At 41.6% G+C, this 21,069-nt stretch overlaps 1 protein-coding gene and 1 long non-coding RNA gene across 3 annotated transcripts in view; one reads left to right on the top strand and one right to left on the bottom strand.

The window, feature by feature from the left end:
* Window positions 1-6,719: 6,719 nt before the first annotated feature.
* On the bottom strand, window positions 6,720-10,061 carry LOC136014993 (uncharacterized). Of its 2 annotated transcripts, XR_010613022.1 has the most exons (3): window positions 9,595-10,061; window positions 8,974-9,078; window positions 6,720-6,905 (listed from the first exon to the last, which is right to left on the bottom strand). It is a non-coding gene; the product is annotated as an uncharacterized LOC136014993 (long non-coding RNA). The 2 variants fall into 2 exon arrangements; XR_010613021.1 differs by having other exon boundaries at window positions 6,720-9,078.
* Window positions 8,912-21,069, top strand: part of KCNK1 (potassium two pore domain channel subfamily K member 1) — a 32,902-nt gene continuing 20,744 nt past the window's right edge. Inside the window, exon 1 of the mRNA XM_065680259.1 lies at window positions 8,912-9,859. Within this exon, the coding sequence (XP_065536331.1) occupies window positions 9,505-9,859 (355 nt within the window). The 5' untranslated portion in view covers window positions 8,912-9,504. The remainder of the gene's footprint in view (window positions 9,860-21,069) is intronic.

The following is a 21,069-nucleotide window of genomic DNA, read 5'->3' as shown; positions in this document are numbered from 1 at the left end:
TACAGCTCCTTCTGTGTAATGCTCTTTCAGGTCTGTCATCCCCTTTGCCTGTGGAAAGTCATACATAGGCCACATGAGAGGAAGCTGCTTGCCTGCAGCTGGGGTATCCCTGGGGTATGCTGCATATTTCCACCACAGCCTGAACACCACAGTAAGTCACTAAGGGCCAGCCCTGCAAAATGTGTTATCCTGGAAAGTAAGAACTTCACACTAAAGGGATTGTTCATCCATTGATATTTAAACTGAAAGCAACTGCTCTTTCTTGCTCCAGAGAGGAGCCTTCAACAGTGGAGCAAGGGGAAATGCAGCATCCTGGAGCCTCAGTTCTGAGCAGCGAGAGCCACCAAGGGAGCCTCAAGCCTTCACCAGGCCTTGCCCAGGAGCCGACAGCACCGCTGAGGTGGGCAGGGACTCACACAGACAGGATTTCCCCCTAGTGAAGCCATGCTGGCTGTCACCAAGCACCTTGTTGTTTTTCATGTGCCTTAGCATGCCTTCCAGGAGAATCTGCTCCAAGACTTTGCCAGGCACAGAGGTGAAACTGACTGGTCTGTAGTTCCCTGGTCATCCATTTTCCCCTTCTTGAAAATGGGGGTTATAGTACCCTTTTTCCAGTCAATGGGAACTTCACCTGACCACCATGATTTCTCAAATATGATGGACAGTGGCTTAGCATCTTCATTTGCCCATTTGCCAGCTCCTTCAGGACCCGTGGATGGATTTTATCGGGTCCATGGACTTGTGTACATTCAGGTTCCTAAGATGGTCTCGAACTAGATCCTCTCCTACTGTGGGCTTAGTGTCTTCATTCAATGTCCCTGTATTCGCTTTCCGTGACTTGAGCAGCATGGCTACATTGAGTCATTGAGAACCTCAGCCTCCAAATCAAGGTTAGCCAGTTCTCCTAATAGCTTCTGGAGAGGGCCCACATTATCCCTGGTCTGTCTTCTGTTAGAGACATACCTATAGAAGCCCTTCCTGTTATCTTTTGCATCCCTTGCCAGACTCCATTCTAACTGGCCCTTAGCTTTCCTGACCTGATCCCTAGCTTCCTGGACAATGTCCCTGTATTCTTCCCAGGCTGCCTGTCCTCACTTCCACCTTCTGTAAGCTTCTTTTTTTCCATCTGAGTATTCTTAGCGACTCCTTATCCACCTGTGGAGGCCTCCTGGCCTTCTTGCCCCATTTCTTTCTTTTCGGGACACAATGATCCTGCGCATTGGTTATTGCCATAACAGCAAAAAAATCCCCAGATTTTGGTGGTGAGGGTGATGGTCGGTGTGTTGCTGTTTTTAATTGCTTCATGCATTTCTGAAAGTACAGGGCAAAAACAAACTGTTAGATTTTTAACTGAGGCTTTTCAGGATAGACCTACGTTTTAAGCCATTTCTTTAACAGACTGTAGCCGGGCATTTGTTTGTATTTTGTTCTCAGCACACATGCCCTCATGAACATCTGGTAAACATTATGAGAGTGCACAGTGGACTCTGTTAGAAGTGGGTAAAACGATAATACTATTGTATTATATTAAAAATTAATCAACACAGTAGCATAAAATCTCATAGTACAGTTGTCTTACTTCACAGAATATTTTCTCTTGTCCTGTGATGTTTTCTATCAAGGTGTATCTTTTCAGGGAAGGTGTAGAATTTGGCCTTGCTGAAACTGTAATTTTCTTAAACTATCTCACATGACTCAGGATTTGCAAAGGTATCTTGGGCCAAGTGCCAAAATTGTCCTTTTGTACTTCTGATACATTTGTTAGGTTGATTGAAAGTCAGTGGGTGATAACAGGATTCAAATTCAGTTATGATTGATGAGTCAGATGACACAGTTGAGAAAAAGTAGGACACTGCAGCTTGTGCTCCCTCGAAGTAGATAAAAATAAAGGACTAAATTTTCGAAAGATTCAGGTCACTGAAGCAGGCTTTGGTATCATTACAGCAGGTGCATGTGGCAATGGTCCCCCTGGGCTGTTCCAGATGTTGGTTCAGTGAGGCAATGAATTGGACTTCTTAAAATTTAACTCTGCTGAGGCAGAACAGTTGCCTGGAAAATGAACCTGTCCAAATAGCATGGCTAGGTGGGAGTATCACAAATTAGATGTTTTCGCTTTTGTTTCCTCATCTATGAATAGTAACTCCTGCTTACTTCATTGCAGTATCGTGGGCCTTCAGCAATGATGAATAAACACCACGGCTAAGGGTTTCTGGCACAGTGTTTTTACAGGGTATAAATACATACATGTGTGTGTTTATATATGTGTGTGTACACACTATATATGCATAGAGTTTGTGCTGCGCTCCCAGTAGAGGGATTAGGCCTCAGAGCTACCAGGACTGGCCACAGAAAGAGATGTATTTCTTCTGCAGGAATGATGAGGGAAGTGTGCCTGTTTCAGTGCTCACTCCCACCATGTGCTAGCTACAAAGTGTGTGCCCGGCGAAGAAGGTTCCCTGGGTTCTTCATCCCACTAGGATAGTTGTAGGAAACTATCAGAGCTTGTGCAGACTGCAGATGAACATTAAACTCCTTCGAACTGTAGGATCCATCTGGCACAGGAAATATCCAAGGTTAGATGCAAGAGTTTTTTTCAGGCATAGCCAAGGATCTCTGTTGTATGTATTAGAGACTGGCAATGATCTAATGATCTGTAAGATGGGTCTCTTTTTAGCATTTAAATTCTTTAGGTGTCTATAGACCTGATAAATGAAGTTGCTGTACATTCTATCTATCAGCTATGGCTGCAGCAGGAAGGAGAGATTCTTTCCCAGAGCTGCAACGCTGCTTCTTCCAGGTTCCCTTACTTCTTGGGCAGCATCTAGGCAGCATCTGAAAGTCATCCTAAGAACCTGCCTTGTGACACCTGTAGGATCCACACACAGGCAGCCACATCCAGCACCAGACTGTATCAAAGTAACTTGCGTGGATGTGATTTGCAGTTGCCACACGGTCTCATATGGGCCAGGATGGTCGCAGACATCCAGAAGTTCACTGTTACAAATGGCAACAACTTCAAAAACATCACCAGCCATCTGAGCCCAACTGTCCAATGCAAAGTAAAAGAGCAGTCAGTGTCAGGACCAGGGTTCAGCACACCCATTCAAATGCATGAAGTCCAAGCGCACACATACACTGTTCAGTCTGAACTGATTACACAGGTCAGGGAGGCCTTGGCAAGCAGTGCTGTACTGTGTATACACGCTGGAGCTGGCAAAACAGAGGCAAAGGGAGCTGAAGCTGAAAGCTGTTTTACCAAGTTAATGTGACCTTTCCATGGACAGGCAAAAGGGTGTGTTAGCTGTCAGTGAAAACGTCACCACTGCTGGTTTACATATACATACCCCACTGTAACATGAGTCCAACTCAGCCTGTTGCATAAAATTGATTCTATGAGTACACAAATTCTAAGGCAATGCAGACTGAATTAAAACAGGCAAAAGGACGTACCAGCAATCCCCAATGGCAGCATCAAACTAAGAGACCGGGGCTGGGCCTCAATTCACCAAAACCAGGTATCACACAAATACTGCCTAACTAATGAAAAAAGTAAATACAGAGACGCCATTCAGTGTGTAGCCCTTTCTGGGGCTGCGTGTTTTGAAAGTGACCCAGAGAAAGCTGGTGGGCTTTGCTGGCACTATCATTTCCTGAGTGCCCAAGAACCAGCACGACGCTCTTGAGACAAAACCAAGAGCAGTCCCAGAGGTGGCAGTATCAGGAAGGAGGCTTGGACACCCACATCTGTTTGGGTCCACCTCAGCTACTGCATTCTTTTCTCTCTGTCCATAACCATCTCTAACACCCAGCTGCCAAGCAGGGTAAAGAGGTAGAAAAAACTCTACAGGGTGGAAGGAAGAGATACAAACTATCTTGTGAACTCTTATTTTCAGTACAAATTAAGTATCTTAGCTGGTCTTCCTCTTTTCAGCATCTTGAACAAGAGGTTAAAAGGAGTGATTCTGCTGGCTGAATGCCACAGGACTTAAGAAGGCAAGGTCACTTTATTTAAAGCACTTAATTTTATTTAATGTAACACTCTAATAAGGTCATGTTGACATCCTGTATGCTCTCAGCTATTACATTCCTTCAGCATTAACACAATCCTACAAATCATGGGTAATTACCTTTCTACAAAGATATGGCACAACTTAGAATGTAACAAAGAAAAGCTTGAGGAAGCACACTATATACATAATTATATAAAAACATATATCTATGTACATGACTGTATTTATGCACATACATGCAGCTCTCATTCTCACTGCACCTGTACCTCTTAGAATGACCAAATTCCTTTGCATTTCGGGCAATGCCATTGGGTAAACCTGATGGCAAGTATACGTAAAATAACTTTTTCTATGATATACAATTCTTATCTTTTTAAAACAGTTATCTATCAGTTATTCCACTCAGACACTGAGATTGTTGGTTAAATATGAATACTTACTGCAACCCTAAGGAAAATTACATTTATGCTGAACACGGCATGACTCACTCGAGAAAGAAATTGTGCCTGACCATGCATATAAACTTTCTTCATTCTAAATACTACTACTCCATGACGTAAACATTCCCCTAAATATAGCCCCCAAACCAGACACATTCATTCTTTTGCTACCACAGATCAGTGGTCTTAACCTCTGTGGAGAGTGTTGCACCATTAAGTTAACAGCGTAAAATGATTTTTTGAGAAAGCCACTAAATCTCAAGCTTTCTCTCCTCATCTCAAGTAGAATGCAGCCAGGCAGGATGTTGGAAATGGCACCGACACAGACTTCACTGACTCTTTCTTCCACAGCAATATTTCTACTGTCACCAGTTTGCTTGGTCATAAATTTTAAAGACCTAAATATGTCTGTAATCCTACTGCATCTCCATCCTCCTGCCACATTAAGACGGGAACAAATCCCCTCTTCAAAGATGACATTTTTCTATGAAGTCAGGATGTGTTGTTTCAATTTTCATAGCATTCACATTATTTGACCCAAATCTAGATGATTCCCTTTAGCTGAAATAGAACACCTTACCCATCAGAAAGAGAACATATGGCAACCCATCTGACTGCTTCTCAGCTTAACTACATTGTGTCGGTGTCTGTGAGGATGTGACTCTTGTAACTCCACATCCTGCTTGCCCACACAGGGGGCACTACATTCAGTCAGAGCCACTAGACAATCTTATACTAACTTCTGCAAAAGTCCACAAATGGAGTGTTCAGAAACAACCATTTGGATGTATTTTCTTCTGAAACAGGAAGTGTATGATGGTCCAGCTTTCATGTACATATTAGGACAGATAATTCAGACTTTATACTTGCTATAACCACTGAATTTATACTCATGCCAAATTTGAAGAAAAATCCTGAAGGACAAATTGGTTCCCTATTGCTATTCAATATTCAGCTGCCACGGTGACACAGCTATGACACTATTTCACGTTCTCCACATATAACTGTTTACAGGCTCCCACACTGTCCTGGATCACCCCACTCTCCCCCCCCTCCCCCCCCCCCCCCCCACACACACACTTCCTCCTCCTCTGTTCACTGTATCATGAGCTCATGCTACAGAGCAGAACAGGTTTGTCTGGACAAGTATTGCCTAGTAACTGATTTTATTTACCCTGCTTCTCAGGACTTCAGGTTTTTCAGTGAAACTGTACTCTTTTTTTTTTGAGAGGAGCTACATTTTCTTCTAAGACTGATGTCAAAATGTTTGTTATTTTGCCATGAAACTACTTTTTTGCAACAAACAAGCAAACAAGCAAAAAAAACCCCAAACTAACCAAACTTTCAGTCAACTTGAAACTTTCTGTATATTTGAGTCACTTTCTGGTTTTCTTTTTGGTGATGAAAACAATTTATTGTCTTGATATCAGTAACAGTGCCAAACATGGGTGTTTCCTCACATCCCCCACTCAGGGTCTAGAGCTCAGTCATGACAGCAGCAAAGTCCCAGCGTCAAATCTCCTCTTTGCTATATGCTGCTCAGCATATGCCAGTCTCTGGGCACTGTTATGAGCCATTCTTGCTTTTCATTTGAGCTACTGTTTTTGTCTAATGTCATTTATATTCACTGAACAAAAGTGGTCTGCCTCTCTGGCTGTCACCAGGCTAACATCTTCCTCCAGCCTGCCACCATCTCCTTGTCTTCCCATGTTTGGAGCACTACAGCATTTCAGTAGAAATGTGTCAGTAATAAGATATTTTTTTCAGTTAACCAAAAAGCTCAGTGAAGAATAGGTTGCCACAAACACAACACAACACTTCTTTATTTCAATTTCACCTCTCCTAACAGAAAACGTCAGTGATTCTCACAGCTCTGAGAGATGCCTTACATTTCTTTTGTATGAGACAGGATTTTCTCAGCCTCTGGACTACACTAGAGAAGCCGCCAGCCCAGTGATTTGATAAGGGAGTTGTCCTGTCTCCCCAGGCAACAGAGTTAGAGACTAGTCACTTCCTTTACACTTTTCAAGTACCCCAGCACATAAACATGGTTTCTCCCTCAGTTCCATGGACAAATTAGTGCCTGTCTTCTCTTCTACACTTGTAGATAGGCAGCTTGTACTTGCATTTTCTGTAGTTCAGAGGGGAGTTTGGTGCAATAGAGAGCACCAGTAGCTACCAAGAGTGGGTTTCTTTTCTCTGCTAACAGCTGGACCTCTCCAGCAGTAAGGAGCCCAGTAATCACTGAAGGTAGCTAGTAGATGAATGATGCCATGATGTGGTATGCTTTATTAACTGGATTCACATTTTATTAAGAGGGATGATCACAGTAGAATGAAACAATGCCAGCTAAAATTCACTGTCCAGACATTTGCTTTGGAATCAAGAATGTGAACACTTTGGTGACACAGCTGTACTGCTCTGCCATTGTTTCCCCTGGCCCATGCCTCCAAACCTGAGGGGGAAAAATTGAGTTATAAGAGCAGTGCAAGTTCTGTTCAGCAGAGTCCTCCTTTTCTCTCTAGCCCAGCAAACCTCTAAATGTGAGAGACTTCTAAAAATAGGGAATGAGTGATTCATAAAAATGGAAAACTGAAGGCAGCCAGTAAATAAAACTGTTCAGCTGCCCAGCCACAGTTTCCTATCACCACTGAAGGGAGGTGTGTTCTGAGGCAAATATTTTCTAACCTTTAAATAAATATTTGTCTTGAAGGTTGGGAAAATATTGTTTTATAGCAAATATATGCCCATTCCCTATCATGGATGCAACTGTACATACCAGATGTTGTCATAAATTAGATAGTATTATGAAACCTATTTTATCTGGCAAACTAAGTACATTTGATCAAAATGGAGCCCCGTATATCATACATATTGTTTTTAATGGCTTTTATATTATAGATGAGGGTACTCAGTCATTTGGAATTTGAGGGGACAAGTGATTAAGTATTTGGATGGAATTAACCAAGCATACCAAATTGAAGTTCCTTGACCTCTTTTTCTGTAACAATGCTTAAATGCATGCTGCCTTAGTGTGATGCAATAAGATATTTGGAATACTCTCTTCAAAAGTGCGCCTGCATTACATTATTTTTTTTCAGGCAGTATCCATTATTAATTGTCATTGCTATTGATTTAGATTGCCTTTTTCCTACGCATCACTGGTTTATAGCAGAAAAAAAACATTTTAGAAGTACACTGACACTGATGAAAGCTGCTGACAGGACGTGACATCTCTGCCTATATCTGTCCTCCTGTAAATTAACTTCATAACATACAGCATGGATTTCCTTCAGCTGGTTGTTTCAAGCCCCTCCCCTAATTTCACTGGGCTGCACTTCTGTTCAGTGCTACAATTTATATGCAATAAATACTTTGGAACCACTTACCTCACAACAGCTCAGAGGTTCAGCCATGGGGGAAAAGTGTCTTCCTACCAAAACACCTAAGTGGACAGGGTGTCCCCTCCCCATATGTGTGATCGAACGTGCATGCAAAAGGTGCACATGCACACACATGACAGATGTGCATCTGTAGGCCAGAACACACATGTCCCCTTGGCAGAGCAGTGAGAGTCTGCTTGCTTGGCCTGTCTCATACGTACCTACCACATCCCCAAAGCACGCTATTTGACCAAGCATTTAAGCAGCTGCTTTTTGCATGCATGAACACATTTACATTTTGATCGTGAAACAAGGGGAATGGGGAGGCGTTAAGCCCCTGGAACAACTCAGCGGTAGCTGGCAGCAGGGAATGGGCCAGGGACTGGATCAGCTGTTCTGCCATGCCAGATCCATCCCACAGCCTAGTGTAGCTGTTGTATGAAAGGAAACGTTAACACATTGGTTTTAATTTTCTAGGATGAAAAATTGTTTTGTGCCTTTTGTTTTTCTGTCCTTTTCCCATAACAGTCCCTACAGTGTACCTCACAGCTTAACACAGGTTATGGGATATGATTTACTCTGTCCGAACTCACTGGCTCAGCCCAGTAAGTTTCTAATTTACAAGCCACTACTCTGTTTCTGGGATTGTACAAGTTGCCATCAGCTGAGAGGTGAAAGGGAAGTGGCAGAGCCCTGCAGGATGTGGCTAGGGAATCTCCTCTCTCTCTTTTACCCAAGGAAGCTGCTTTTAGTCACTTTAAGGGCCACTTTGGGAGGCTACAATTTTCACTGCTCTTTTTCATGTGGTAGCGGAACTTCTCTGCAGGTTAACTGTATGATTGCTGGCCAGAGTTTGAGGTGGATGGAGAAAGAAGCTTTTGAAGTGGAATTGGAGAAGATCACTGGTTTGGGCCACACAGAAGGCTGGCTGAACAGTGCATTTGAATTCATTGTGGACACTGCCCTGAGCACTAAAAAAAGGTAACGTATCATTAAAAGTAGGTATCTTTAGGAGCCCAGCACAGAAGCAAAGGCTCATTTAGCTTGGATGAGATTTATGGCGGCCACCTGGTTCTAACTGTCAGGCAGGCCTCATTTTGAAGTTATGTCCCAGACCTGAGGGAATACATTAACGCCTACCGTCAGGATTCCTCCTTAAATGCATCACACCCGCGGTCTGAAATTCAGCCCCATACCTCACGCCGGTGTGTCTGTGGTGTTACCTTCTTCTGCTTCACCCGGCACCTTCAGAAATGTGAAGAATAAAACAAACGGATCCGAGGAAGGAACTGCTGTTTGGGGCTTTCTCTCGGGGGAGTGAGCAGCGAGGCAAGGCAGCCTCCAGACACTTTTGTCTTAAGGGGCAGTCTCTGTCGGTTTCATTGAACGCTAGCTGGGCCCAGTCACGCACGGCTGGGTGACAAGAAACGTAAAGACGAGAGAAAACGCCGCTCTAACGTAGGCGTTGTGGCCGGTCGGTTGGCGGCAGCAGGCTGTCCCTCAGCCGCGGGTACCTGCGCCGCGCGGCCACGTGAGCGCCACATCAGCGCCGCTCCGCGCCTCAAGGCGGCCGCAGAGGCACAGGGCAGCCGGTGGCCGTACCGGCCGCGCTCCCCCCGTGTCCCCCTCAAGCCCCCGGCCCAGGGCGCAGCCGGCCCCCGGCTCGGTAAGATGCTGCAGTCGCTGGCGGGCAGCTCCTGCGTGCGTCTGGTGGAGCAGCACCGCTCCGCTTGGTGCTTCGCCCTCCTGGTGCTGGGTTACCTGCTCTACCTGGTGTTCGGCGCCGTCGTGTTCTCTTCGGTGGAGCTGCCCTACGAGGACCTGCTGCGCCAGGAGCTGGGCAAGCTGAAGCAGCGCTTCCTGGAGGAGCACGCCTGCCTCTCGGAGCAGCAACTGGAGCAGTTCTTGCTGCGGGTGCTGGAAGCCAGCAACTACGGCGTCTCGGTGCTCAGCAACGCCTCCGGCAACTGGAACTGGGACTTCACCTCCTCACTCTTCTTCGCCAGCACCGTCCTCTCCACCACCGGTAAGCGACCGGCAGGCAAATGCAGGCCTTCCGGGGAGGCCAGTACCCCCTGAGGGCCACCGGGGAGGCGATGGGGCTGGTGTGGGGCCGCCTTCCTCGGCAGCCGGGCCTGTGACTGAGGGGTCGGGCCTGCCGCCCCCCAGGGCCGCGTGGGTGATGCGGGGCCGGCGGTTGGATGCTGGAGTACTCGTTACTTCCCCAACTCCCTTTGTGCGGGGAGTATTTTATGTAAGGTGCACCACCCGCATTTTAAACCCACAGTGTTCAGCTTTAAGAGCCAGGTTGCTAGCTTCACCCCCTTTCCCCCCGAAAATGTTGGTGCTTTTGAAAATGCCCATCTCTTTCTTCGAACTTTTCAATGCTTTTAGGGTATCTTCTCAAGCTCTTGGTCTCCTTTTGTGTTTCTTTCAGCTTCATTTGGGGGACACACTGCTAACCTGGGTGTAATAATGAAGTTTTTATTTCAGTTTCATATTGTACTGTCAATTTTGGTTGAATATTTGCATGTCAAAGATTAAAAGATAATGCTTGCTTGTTTCCAAATAGCAATTTTCACTGGTATTTCAAAAAGCTCAAAACATTCCTTTGGCCAATGTGCAGATGAGGCCCTCAGTGACACGGTTTAGTGGTGGACTTGGCAGTCCTGGAGTAACGGTTAGACATCTTTTCCAACCTAGTTGATGCTATGATTTTTACAGCAGTCTTATGTCACGTGAGGTTGTAGTGGCCAGCCTTCTTGTAAAGGATAAGTGAAGGCATTTGTGCTGGGAAGCTGGCTGAGGTGATTTGAATGTGGCCCACTGAAATAAGTAACAAAGGCTTGTCAAATAAGAAAAGCTTTAAAAGAATCACCCTAAAAGTAGTGCAACCCAGAGGGCTTTGTATCTGGGCAATACATTGATACTAAAAGATACACTGCTTTTTTTTTTTAATCTTTTTTTCTTTTTTTCCCCTGCCCCCAGGTGAACAGGGGAATATTTCTATTATGGGAAATATAATCAGCTGATATCAATAATGAGACTTAATAATTAACTGGCTTGATCTTATTTTGATGCTTCCTGACTGATTTCAAACAGGCAATGCTTGTCCTAAAAATAGTTGTCATTGAGTGTACAGATCAGGTTGTCTGCTTGTTATAAGGAGGTTGTTGTGGGGTTTTTGCTTGTTGCTGGGTTTGGTTTTTTTTTTCTTCTTTTTAAAGTAAAATAGGGTTGTGTGTGTCCCTGGATCACCTCCTACCCCCCATCTTAATAACTAAAGTTTACAAGAAGGGAGAAAGTGACATGCTTGTGAAAACTACATGCTTTCAGTGAATAAATTCTTAAGCATTAATCAATATATAACAGAAACACTATTGATAAGAAAAGCATGGAATTGTGATAGTATGTCTGCGCTTATTTTTTTTTCTTTATATTCTTTTTCTTTCAGTAAAACTATAAAACCCTAAGCTTCACATGCTTTCTTGGCCTTATGATACCTGTTTCCATTCATAATCAATTACACTGTCTGGTACTACAAAATGTAAATTGTTTTGTACAGGAGCTTATTTTGCATTAGAATTAATTTTTCTATAAAACAATAACCCACATTAAAAAAAAATAAAATCTAATCCACAATCCCTGCACTTTATTATTTTTAGATCTGGCAATATTGATTTCAGAGATGAATCAAACAAAAAACCTTCATGATCAGGACAGTGGGATTGGAACTGAGTTGGCAGCACTTTAGTACTGTCTGCTCAGGTCCAGATACAGGGTATTTGGATTCAGCCTTACAGTTCAGGCAAATATCTCTCTTTCCCACTGCACATCTGGTTAAGGGCAAGGCATAATCTGGCCCTGCATGTTTAGCTGATTTGATCACAGAGGCCCTCCAAGGAACATACTGAAAAGACAAAGTACCATTGTCCAAATTGAAAGCCTGTTAGAAAACTCAGATAGCACACACTACGGAAGCACAGAGGGCTGAAATGCATGTGTTGCCATTATTTGTGTGAATTCCAGAAACTGAAGTTCATCTAGTTATCATTGATGTAACAGGCTGGGCATCAGATGGTGTATTTCCTTCTGTGTCCAATACTCTTTTGGATTGGGCCTCATTTAATGAAATACATGTTTCATGTAGTGGCCTTTAGCTTTACTTGTTCCCTACTTAACATAAATAAGACTTACACAAGTATAAATCCAGACCAATTAGTACATCCAGCACTTGCTCAAATAATTCCTAGAGTGCACAGATTTCTGTCAAGGTGCATTTTTTCTCCCTAATTTACCCTGCACCTGCACAATAAATCTTTCAACTCTTGAAACGGTCATTAAAATGAAAGGTGAGCAAGAAGCAGAACCTGCCTGGTCATCTCAAAGACCTATTTGGAAGTGTTTGAAGTTCAAAAACCGCTGTATTATTACAAACTGTACACCTGAAATGCCCTCTCTTTGCCAAGTACAGTAAGGTCAAATGCAGAAGAGAGAACCCTGGTTCTGGTGGTACCAACTGAGGGTTGCTTTTGTGCATAAGTGAAATTTCAGGGAGCATTGGATTTGTTCCTTGATTTCAGCTTACCGAGTTTGTCATTCATCGTGTAAATAAATGCACACCTACCCCTTACACAGAGGATGAGGCTTGTTTCATAGCCTTTTAGTTTTCTATATAAAGCATGTGTGGAAAGTGTTTAATTTTAGCATCCCCACTCCACTTCTTGTTCCCTTCCATCCTCATTATATTATTTGGCTTCTTACTAGAGAAAATCCTTTAGTAAAATGGTACAGCTCATTAAGAATTTGGAAAAATTATTAAATGGAGGGAGCTTGTGGAATAAACATAGTAAGGCAAATTGTTGTTTGAAAGCAATTTATATTGCTGTACACATGGACTTATCACAGGAGTGTCACAAGCTGCCTGAAGGACGGGCAAACAAAGGACAGTGAAATAGACTGTCTGACTGAAATAGGGTGAAGCTTCAGCAGATTATAGCAGTGACTGGCAGAAGGTTTCTCTTCTGACTTTATGTCTTCCTATGCAACTTAAGCAGCCATGCAGAATGCCACATGAGCAGCATAAGAGAAAGCAGTTTGGTCATCATTCATTGACAACATAAACACTAAGAATATACAGTTGTGTGCATTAAATAGCATCTGTCTTGGAAACTCTGTGATTATGACCTTATGCAGATCTGTGATCATCAATTGTCTTGGTGTTAGATGTCACGAGTGATTTTGCTGAAGCAGTTTTCTCTGGTTGATTTTCTTGTGGGGCCATCTGCACAAATATGTGTTTCATTTCTAATAATAAAAATGAAGTAATTTTCTGTGCTTTCTCTCCCAGGTATTGTGTTTTCACTGTTCTTGGCATGCGGTTAGGCTCTACAATCTTATCCTGTGTTGGTGCAATATGGGAATACTGCACCATGAATTGTAAGCAAGATGGAGTAAAAAAGTAATTGATATCACTTGTGTTGCAAGATATGAAGCGTAAAGAGGCTTCTGGTTTTTGAAGGAAAGGAGATGACAGTTTAGGACCTTTGGCCTGTATTTTTACTTTTTTTTTTTTTTTTGAGTATTCTCCGTATAACACTATCCAGTGGTGTTTTATGCAAAAGGACTGTCGGTCTTCTTCTGACTGTCTAGCTTCAAGTATTTTTGTCTCCATCACAAATATTCCTGTGGATTTCATTTAACACTTGGAAAGCAGAGGGATGCTGAGAAAGAGCTTCTGTATATCATTCTCTGTTGTGACAGAGTTGGCAAGATATACGTTACAGGAAAGCTAAGATAGCTTTGTCCTGATCTAGGGATAAGCAGAGCAATGGTGACAAGAGGTTGCATCTTCTATGATGGTAATGCATGTTTCATTTTGTGGTTAAGATCAGGCTGGACTCTCATCTGAGCCACATGAGTTAAGACAGTAAAAGAAGGGGGGGAGGGCTGTAAGTATTCAGCTGCTTCTGAAGTCCGTAATGTGGTTGTGTGCAAGGTGGTTAGTGCATATAAGTTCTCCAGAATTTAGCCTGTACCGGTTTCATCGTTGGCACTGAGGATGGCTATATTACACTGCATTGCAAGGCATGGCACCCAAGATCCATGGCGTACTGAATTCAGATGCTGCATTCTGCAGAGAGTAAGGAACATCTATGCAGTAGTTGTAGCTAAATAGTGACAGTGGCTATTACCCTGAAACTGCTTGGTAGAAGGACTAGTAAAGAAACAGCATGGCCTTCAGAAAGTTTTGCATTCAAGTTAAATAGCTTATATGGTCCTACTGGCAAATGGTATGAGGAATTAATGTTTTTACTGAATTAATAATTCATTGAATTCATAAGGACATTCTTTGTTAGGTCTCATTCTCATAAGCCTTGATACTGATGAGTTGCAAGTGGAAATAAACTGTGGCTATATTTATGAAAGCTAACAGGCTGGGAGATTGTGCTGGAGTCAGTAGATCACTACAGAAGAAGGTGCAACCTGCACGAGGAAATCAGGGAGAAAGAAACCTGTCAGTCTCCATCATTTTTTCCACATCCTTCTGTCAAGAAGTGGACTTTCTCGTTTTTCAGCTCCGTCAGGGGAACAGACCCCATACCCAGTGCATAGTTAGTGTGGAATACAGATTTTAACAAATCCATGGGAGATTAGGGAATGCTATGAAACCTTGTGCTGTCTTTGTAACACTCCATTGTAAGATTCATACACTGGAGCGAGCCCTCAGGTGGAAGAGACTAATTGGGTCTTTCCTACCTTATGGAAGAATGTGAATTTAACTTAATTATAGTTCACAGAGACTTTAGGGAAAGCAGTTGTTTGGGGGTTTTTTTGTTTGTTTTTTTTTTTTTTTTTGTCCTATGCTGAAATTTAATGTTAGATGCGTATTTTATTTTGCTGGCATCAGAATATGTGGCTTATGTCCCAGAGGATGCTTATATTAGCTCATTAATACACACTGAATAATACATTTGTAATAATACATTTCATAATTCATACCAAATGTATGTCAAGAGACCTGTGGTAAATTTCTCTGACGCCTCCCATATGAAAACGTACAAACTTTGTGATGGTTTAAAATTGGATCATCTCACCAGTAGTCACCTCTGACTCCAGCAGAATACTGAAGCTTCCTTGTACTACTACTGTGACTGTAGCACTCAGATTGTTTGAATAGGTGTGATAAATTGCAGCTATTCACCAGGGTGGGGATGCCAAACTTTGGGAGGGAACTTTGTTTCTCTTTTGAGTGTTGGTTGTTGCTTAGCACTAAAATTGCCGGAAAAGGTAATTTGCTTGGGATGATCTGGGATACAAAGCGAGGTTGTACTGCGCTCTGCAAGAGAGTGTTTTTTTTATACTAGAGTTCTTCTAAGAAAAGCAAAGGAAATGAAGAGTAAGGTTGAGAAATGTGCCAGAGGGCAAGGATTACATTCAATAAGCCAACTGTTTGGGCACTGATTTAGGATGTGAAAAGCCATATTCTTTTCCTCCTCTGGCTGGAGGAGTTTGAGGCTGCACCCCAGCAGAGCAGTTGAATGCTACAGCATGTTCTGGGACAGGGTAATTGTAGCTGCTGTCCACTTCTAGATAGATCAGTAGACTGGCCTGGAGCCAAGTGTCCCAGCTGTCCAATTAAAAGTATAAACACAAAGTGAAAGAGTAATTCTGTCTGCTGGTGTGTCTGGTTTCCTCTCAGGAAAAATTCTTGTGTTTTATACACTACAGAGCAGCTTCACACTTACTGCTGCCATATTCTAGTCTGGCCCCAGGGGTAAGATGCTGTTTCTGAGGTGTGGGAGGTTTCATTTGAGTTCTGCTTAATGCCGTTCTCAGTGCAAGGATTTGAACTATGGTTTTCTAGCAGTCTTTAGAAAGGGAAGAAAAGACGACTTCTATCTAGGGAAGCTGCAAGAGCAGGTAAGATGAATATGGATAGACTAATACTGAGAAAGTAGATTGGATGCTTATGGTCTCCATGTCTAAAAATACAAAAAATATGGGAACATTCAATGAAAGAAAAAAAAAATTAAAAAAAAAAATTAGGAAAGAAGGGAATTAACAAGTTTTTTTTTTTTGTTTTTGCTTTTTAAACAAACAAACACAACAAAAAAACCCAAAACACAAAAAAGCCCCACAAACCGAAAATCTCTTGTATGAATATCTCCGAAATACCTGTATTTGTCAAAAGTACTAGTAGTAAATTTTTTGGGAAGGATATTAGGCTCTCTGCTTTGGAATGCAAGCCACAATTCAGTTACAAGTTACAGCCACTAGACTGCTCACATTATCTCTTGTGTGTCCAGGACAAAGGGACAAAGTTCTTGTTTTCTCCACTGTAGCAGTGGAGAGGAAATCCAGGTCTGTCCCGTCTTGTGTTCCAGGCAGGGTAGCAGTTCTGGGTTTTTCATGAGATTACAGCAGTCAGCTCTGCCAAACTCCTGCATGTACTTGCTGAAACAAAGGGTAGCAAGAGTAGCTCTAATCCAATGTTTATGCTTTATGGGCCAATGAGTAGTAAAAACCATCACCTGGCAGAAAGCAGAGAAGCTATGGAGTAGCTTGACTGTACTATTGTTTGGAGCAGCGCTGGCTGCTGATGGATGGGGTGTCTCTTACAAGTGCTGTCTCCACTGTGTATCCTGCTGTTCCACCTGCCTTGCTAAATTACCAGTGATGAGGAGCCAACCCAGCAGCTTTTGACAGGTGAAAGACTGCAGTGGCTGCCTCTGTAATCCTTGTATGTCAAGTCCAGGGTCATTCCTCCTCTGCTGAAATACCTGGGAGGGGGGAGGGAGGAAGTATTCACAAACAAATCCATTGAATTTAGTATGATACACAGAGTGTAACTGGAGTCAGGGTTGAGTTACTGATGTTCTACACTAGGTTTATTAACTGACTCATTTTTGTAAATGTCACCTTTGCTATTTCTTTGGGGTTTTTTTGACTGAATTTAGCTATGTTAAAATTATTTGCTGTTTGTCACAGACGGATTATATGGCCTCCCATTGCTCTATTATTATTTCTAATTATTACTCCATTTGGTGGTATTTTGTTCTCTAATATTTACATCTTTATTGAAAGGAGGAGAGTAATCTCCAAAAAAATTGCCTTTCATTAAAAAGTTTCTGTTTGCAATCCTTTTGCAAGGCTGGAATTTTTATTACCATTCTACTGACATCTCAAAATCAAATCCTAAACTGAAAGTTATGTACACTTTCAGAGGGGACTTCTAAAATTAGCAATCAATTCCTGCAGTTCCTGAACATTGCTGAGTAGGATTTTCATTGTATGTGAATGTAGTTTAAAGTAAGTCTCCTTTCAAGTCTGTAGTTTCTCCTGTTTCGTTTACTTGTTGGCTGATTCTTATTCCTTCTTTGTTTAACTCTGTCCCACTGCATCATCATTTTAATAATCTGTGGGATTTTGGGGCAGAGGAGCATCATCATCTATGGAGAAATGTCTACTTTAGCCATTGCTCCAGGTTAATTATTAAGTAGGCCACAAGCTGCTAAACCATATGAAGACCAGGACATTTCTTGGCATGTGCAGAAGTGGAACTTTAGCAATTTGAGAAAAAATAGGATATGTATGAGAGTTTTGACGCCTTCAGGATTAAAGAATAGCAATAGGAAGCTTCTTGGGAATTAGCTACCTAAATTCCTACTCTCTTTAGATCTAACCTCTGTTGCTTGAAAGTTATGATATTTGTACAAAATTTTACCAAAGTCCTAGAGTAGTTACTGATGGTGACCCAGAAGACCCTAAGATAATGTGTCAGTTTGCTTTTTCACTTAAGAATTTAAGAGGTTATGTTTCTTATGAGGACAAATCAGTGATGTAGTCCTGGTTAGGACTAGGACTGAAAGGAATTAATGGAGCAAAGTTTTTCAAGTGGCTGTGCTTCAGGGAAGTATCAGAGGGGTTTTTGCAAGAGCATATGGATTTCATCTTTCCTGGAAAGAAAAAAGATATACATTCATTTCTGAAAACCAGAGTATGAACACTTCCTTGAAGGAAAAGCACATATGAATTGAAGTGGTACACCAGCTGTCACCAGATCCCAAACATTTACTATCTGATGCTTCCTAGGTAGTGCAATATTCTCTGCTCTGAACTGATTCTGTGCCAGTAGCTTAAGCTGTTTCACGGCATCTTTGAGGAACTGGGGGAATGCAGATACAGAAGCAAGGAGATCACTTAAGCAGTATTCCCTGGCAGTAGGTGAGGGAGGAGGTTGGGCTGGAAAACAAGTTTTGCCAGTGGAACAAGCCAACCCAGTAGTCCGTGGAGTACTGTACTGCTTGTGTTCCAGAAAGTGAGGCTGTGCCCTCTGGCAAAGTTGCATACTATTTTCCAGTAGGAACTTTAACAGGAGTTTTCCATCTTTCTCCTGAAAAGTGTGAGTCCAAATTGTTATCCTCAGAGGTTTTCTCCATCTTTTTATTGTGCTCTAATACAAAGTGAAAACTTCTGGAGTAGCCAGAACTTCTATACAGAATGTTTTTAAGCATAATTTAATACCATTGCAGATGCAGCTATTGAGAGATCTGGTACCATGAGAATGGGGTTTTGTCATCTCTTTTGCTCCTTGTGTGTTTTGTGTTCCACACACTGAATTTATTTTCTCAAGTAATCCTTTTCTCAACTTTACTGAAAATATTTTATGTAGAGGTCAAATATTCTTCATTCAATGTTCACAGTAAAGGCGCTGCATTTAGTTGGTATAACTGTATCCCATTAAAAGAGCAAAGAAGTTACACATTTACTTCAGTGTGTTTCCTGCAATGCTGGTAAAAGCTGTGTACCAGGCTTTTCATATAGAAATACGCAGTGAGACTAAAAGGATAAACACGTGCTCTGTTGGGGAAAGAATAATAGTCTGCCCTACAGAAAATTACACAATTATAAAGCCTGCTGGGAATTCTGTCACGAGTGCACATCTGCTTTTGCATCTTTTCTGTATTAATGTGCCTAAAGGTGACTCATGAGTATCCTGAAGCTAAGCTAAACACAGAATTGTAGGGAAAAGGTCTCATGCATCAAGGGAAAAGGAAGCAGCCAGCTCAGCTGTAAAATTTACTATTGTTTCAGAAAGTTCTTCTCCATTTTTTTTCCTTACACACAGGGATTAAATACATACTAAACCTATAATTATTTTAAAGTGTGAGAAGATTTCTCTGCATTAAGAGGCAAAAGTAATCCTTCTGAAGACTTCAAATGATGGCAGCTCTGGCTGGAATGGGGTTTATGCATGGTTTTTTGTTTTTTGCTTTTTTAAAGCCTGTACTGTGTTGACTCTTACACTTAGCTTTTTACTTTCTTTGTTACTTTAAACCTACACAGCATGCTATGAACTCATATTTTGCTCAGTTGAGATTTTAAAATGTGATTGGGAGGCTTAGATGTTGCAACACGCAGTAGTAGTACCAAAGTCCAGAGGAAAGCTAGAGGAGGTATTCTATTTTGTTTACAGTATAGCTTGAAAATGGATTTATTACTTTAGAGTCATTGAATGCAAAGACAAGGCAAAAATTCTGATTTGTCTCCTCCCCAACAGAATGGGATTGTACTATACATGGCTTTAAAAAAAGCTGTAGAGAAAAAAAAAACCCTTTGTGTTCAGAAAGTAGCAATGTGTTCAGAGATCTGTTGAAAAATCAAATAGCTTGGATGTTTAACTCTTGGGGACTTCATTGTACAATCCTAAATATAATCACTTCATGAAAATTTTTAGTGAAAATTGCTCATTGTGTTTAAGGTTAATGTAAGAAGGTCATGAAATCTCTACCCTGTGTGTTATCTAAGTAGCTTTTTACTCTTTACAACTATCTGTTGTACAAGAATGGCATAGACCTTTCCCTTTGAAGTCTACAGTCTAAAGGAAATCAGAAAACCCTAAAGCAAACCAGAGAACTTCCATCTCATATGAGTAGTTCTGGAACCTCTATGCTGTGTAATTTACTAATGCGCAATTAAATGTTAAACATTTCACAGCATGTCTTGTTACTTATTTTCATGGCTATGTTTTTATTTAGTATTGGAATGCTGACTCAGCAGTATAGCAAAAATGAGTAGCATAGCAAAAATACCCAAAGATGTATCATTGTGTTACTATTTGAAAGTCCTAGCTACTGTCAACTCTGAGTGATGCAAAAAAATAAATGCAAAATGCTGTAAATCTTATGAATGATTAATAGTTCTCAACAAAGCTCTCTTATGTGAGGGTAAGAGATAGTTTAATTTACCTGTATGCATTTGTTTGTCTGTTGAGAAATCCAGGCCCCCAGCCTGCCTTCTGGTCCACTGCTGCAGTTCAAGTTTGGCAAGTAAAGAACCATGGGCCATGATGTTGCACTGCGTGAATCAACAATTCATGTTAATAAGAAAAGAGTAAATATAAGGGCAAATGCCTGCCTTAGTTCATTATTAAAGTTGTTATGCATTTACATTCTGCATAGCTATAATACAAAGATAAATCTTGGTCTTTCAGTTATTTCTTTTAGTACAGCTATTTGTACTAAATGAAGCCAGCTGAATCTTCAGGTCAGCAGAATTTTATATACTGCTTCAAGGAAAATTACATTTACAATAAATTAGGGGACATGAAGCTCATCTGAAGCAAAAGATAAAAACTCAACATCTTAAACAGAAGTTTGAGTTCTGGGCTTTAGCTTTTCATTATACCACAATCTTGTCACCATTTCCGTTAAAACTTCTAATCTTTCATGTTTCTGAACCACCTTTTATCAGTAGATCCTGCACCATGTGCATACCATGTGCTTTACTGATTAGAGCACTTATGTTCTGCATCTTGTGAGGATAGAGTCATATTTCTATATGTATTTTGCAAAAGGATGAGCTAAGACAAAGAGGAATAACAGTTGTAAAAGGTCATGTAAGAGATATTAGCATGGTTGAGATTAGGAGCTTGTGAATTTTGTCTTTCAGATCTTTACTTCCGCTGCTAGGCCACATTCCCATACAGCAAGCTGATTTCCCATCCTGTGGATGTACTTCAGCTCTTTTTTTTTTTTTTTTTTCTTTAGTAATAGTTTTTTGCTTTGTTATAGTAAAGGAAATTGCAGTTACTTGAATAAGAACTCACAGAAGCCGTATCAAGGTGTGCAGTATACATTTCTGTACCTTTCCTTTGGTGGAGAAACATTGTACTCCTTTCTATGAAGTTGTTCAGTTGTGTACTGTGTGCAGAAACCAAGCTAAACATCAGTT

This window comes from Lathamus discolor, chromosome 5 (assembly GCF_037157495.1).
Source record: "Lathamus discolor isolate bLatDis1 chromosome 5, bLatDis1.hap1, whole genome shotgun sequence".
In the NCBI taxonomy this organism is placed as follows: domain Eukaryota; kingdom Metazoa; phylum Chordata; class Aves; order Psittaciformes; family Psittacidae; genus Lathamus; species Lathamus discolor.
This window is presented reverse-complemented; position numbering and strand designations above follow the sequence as displayed.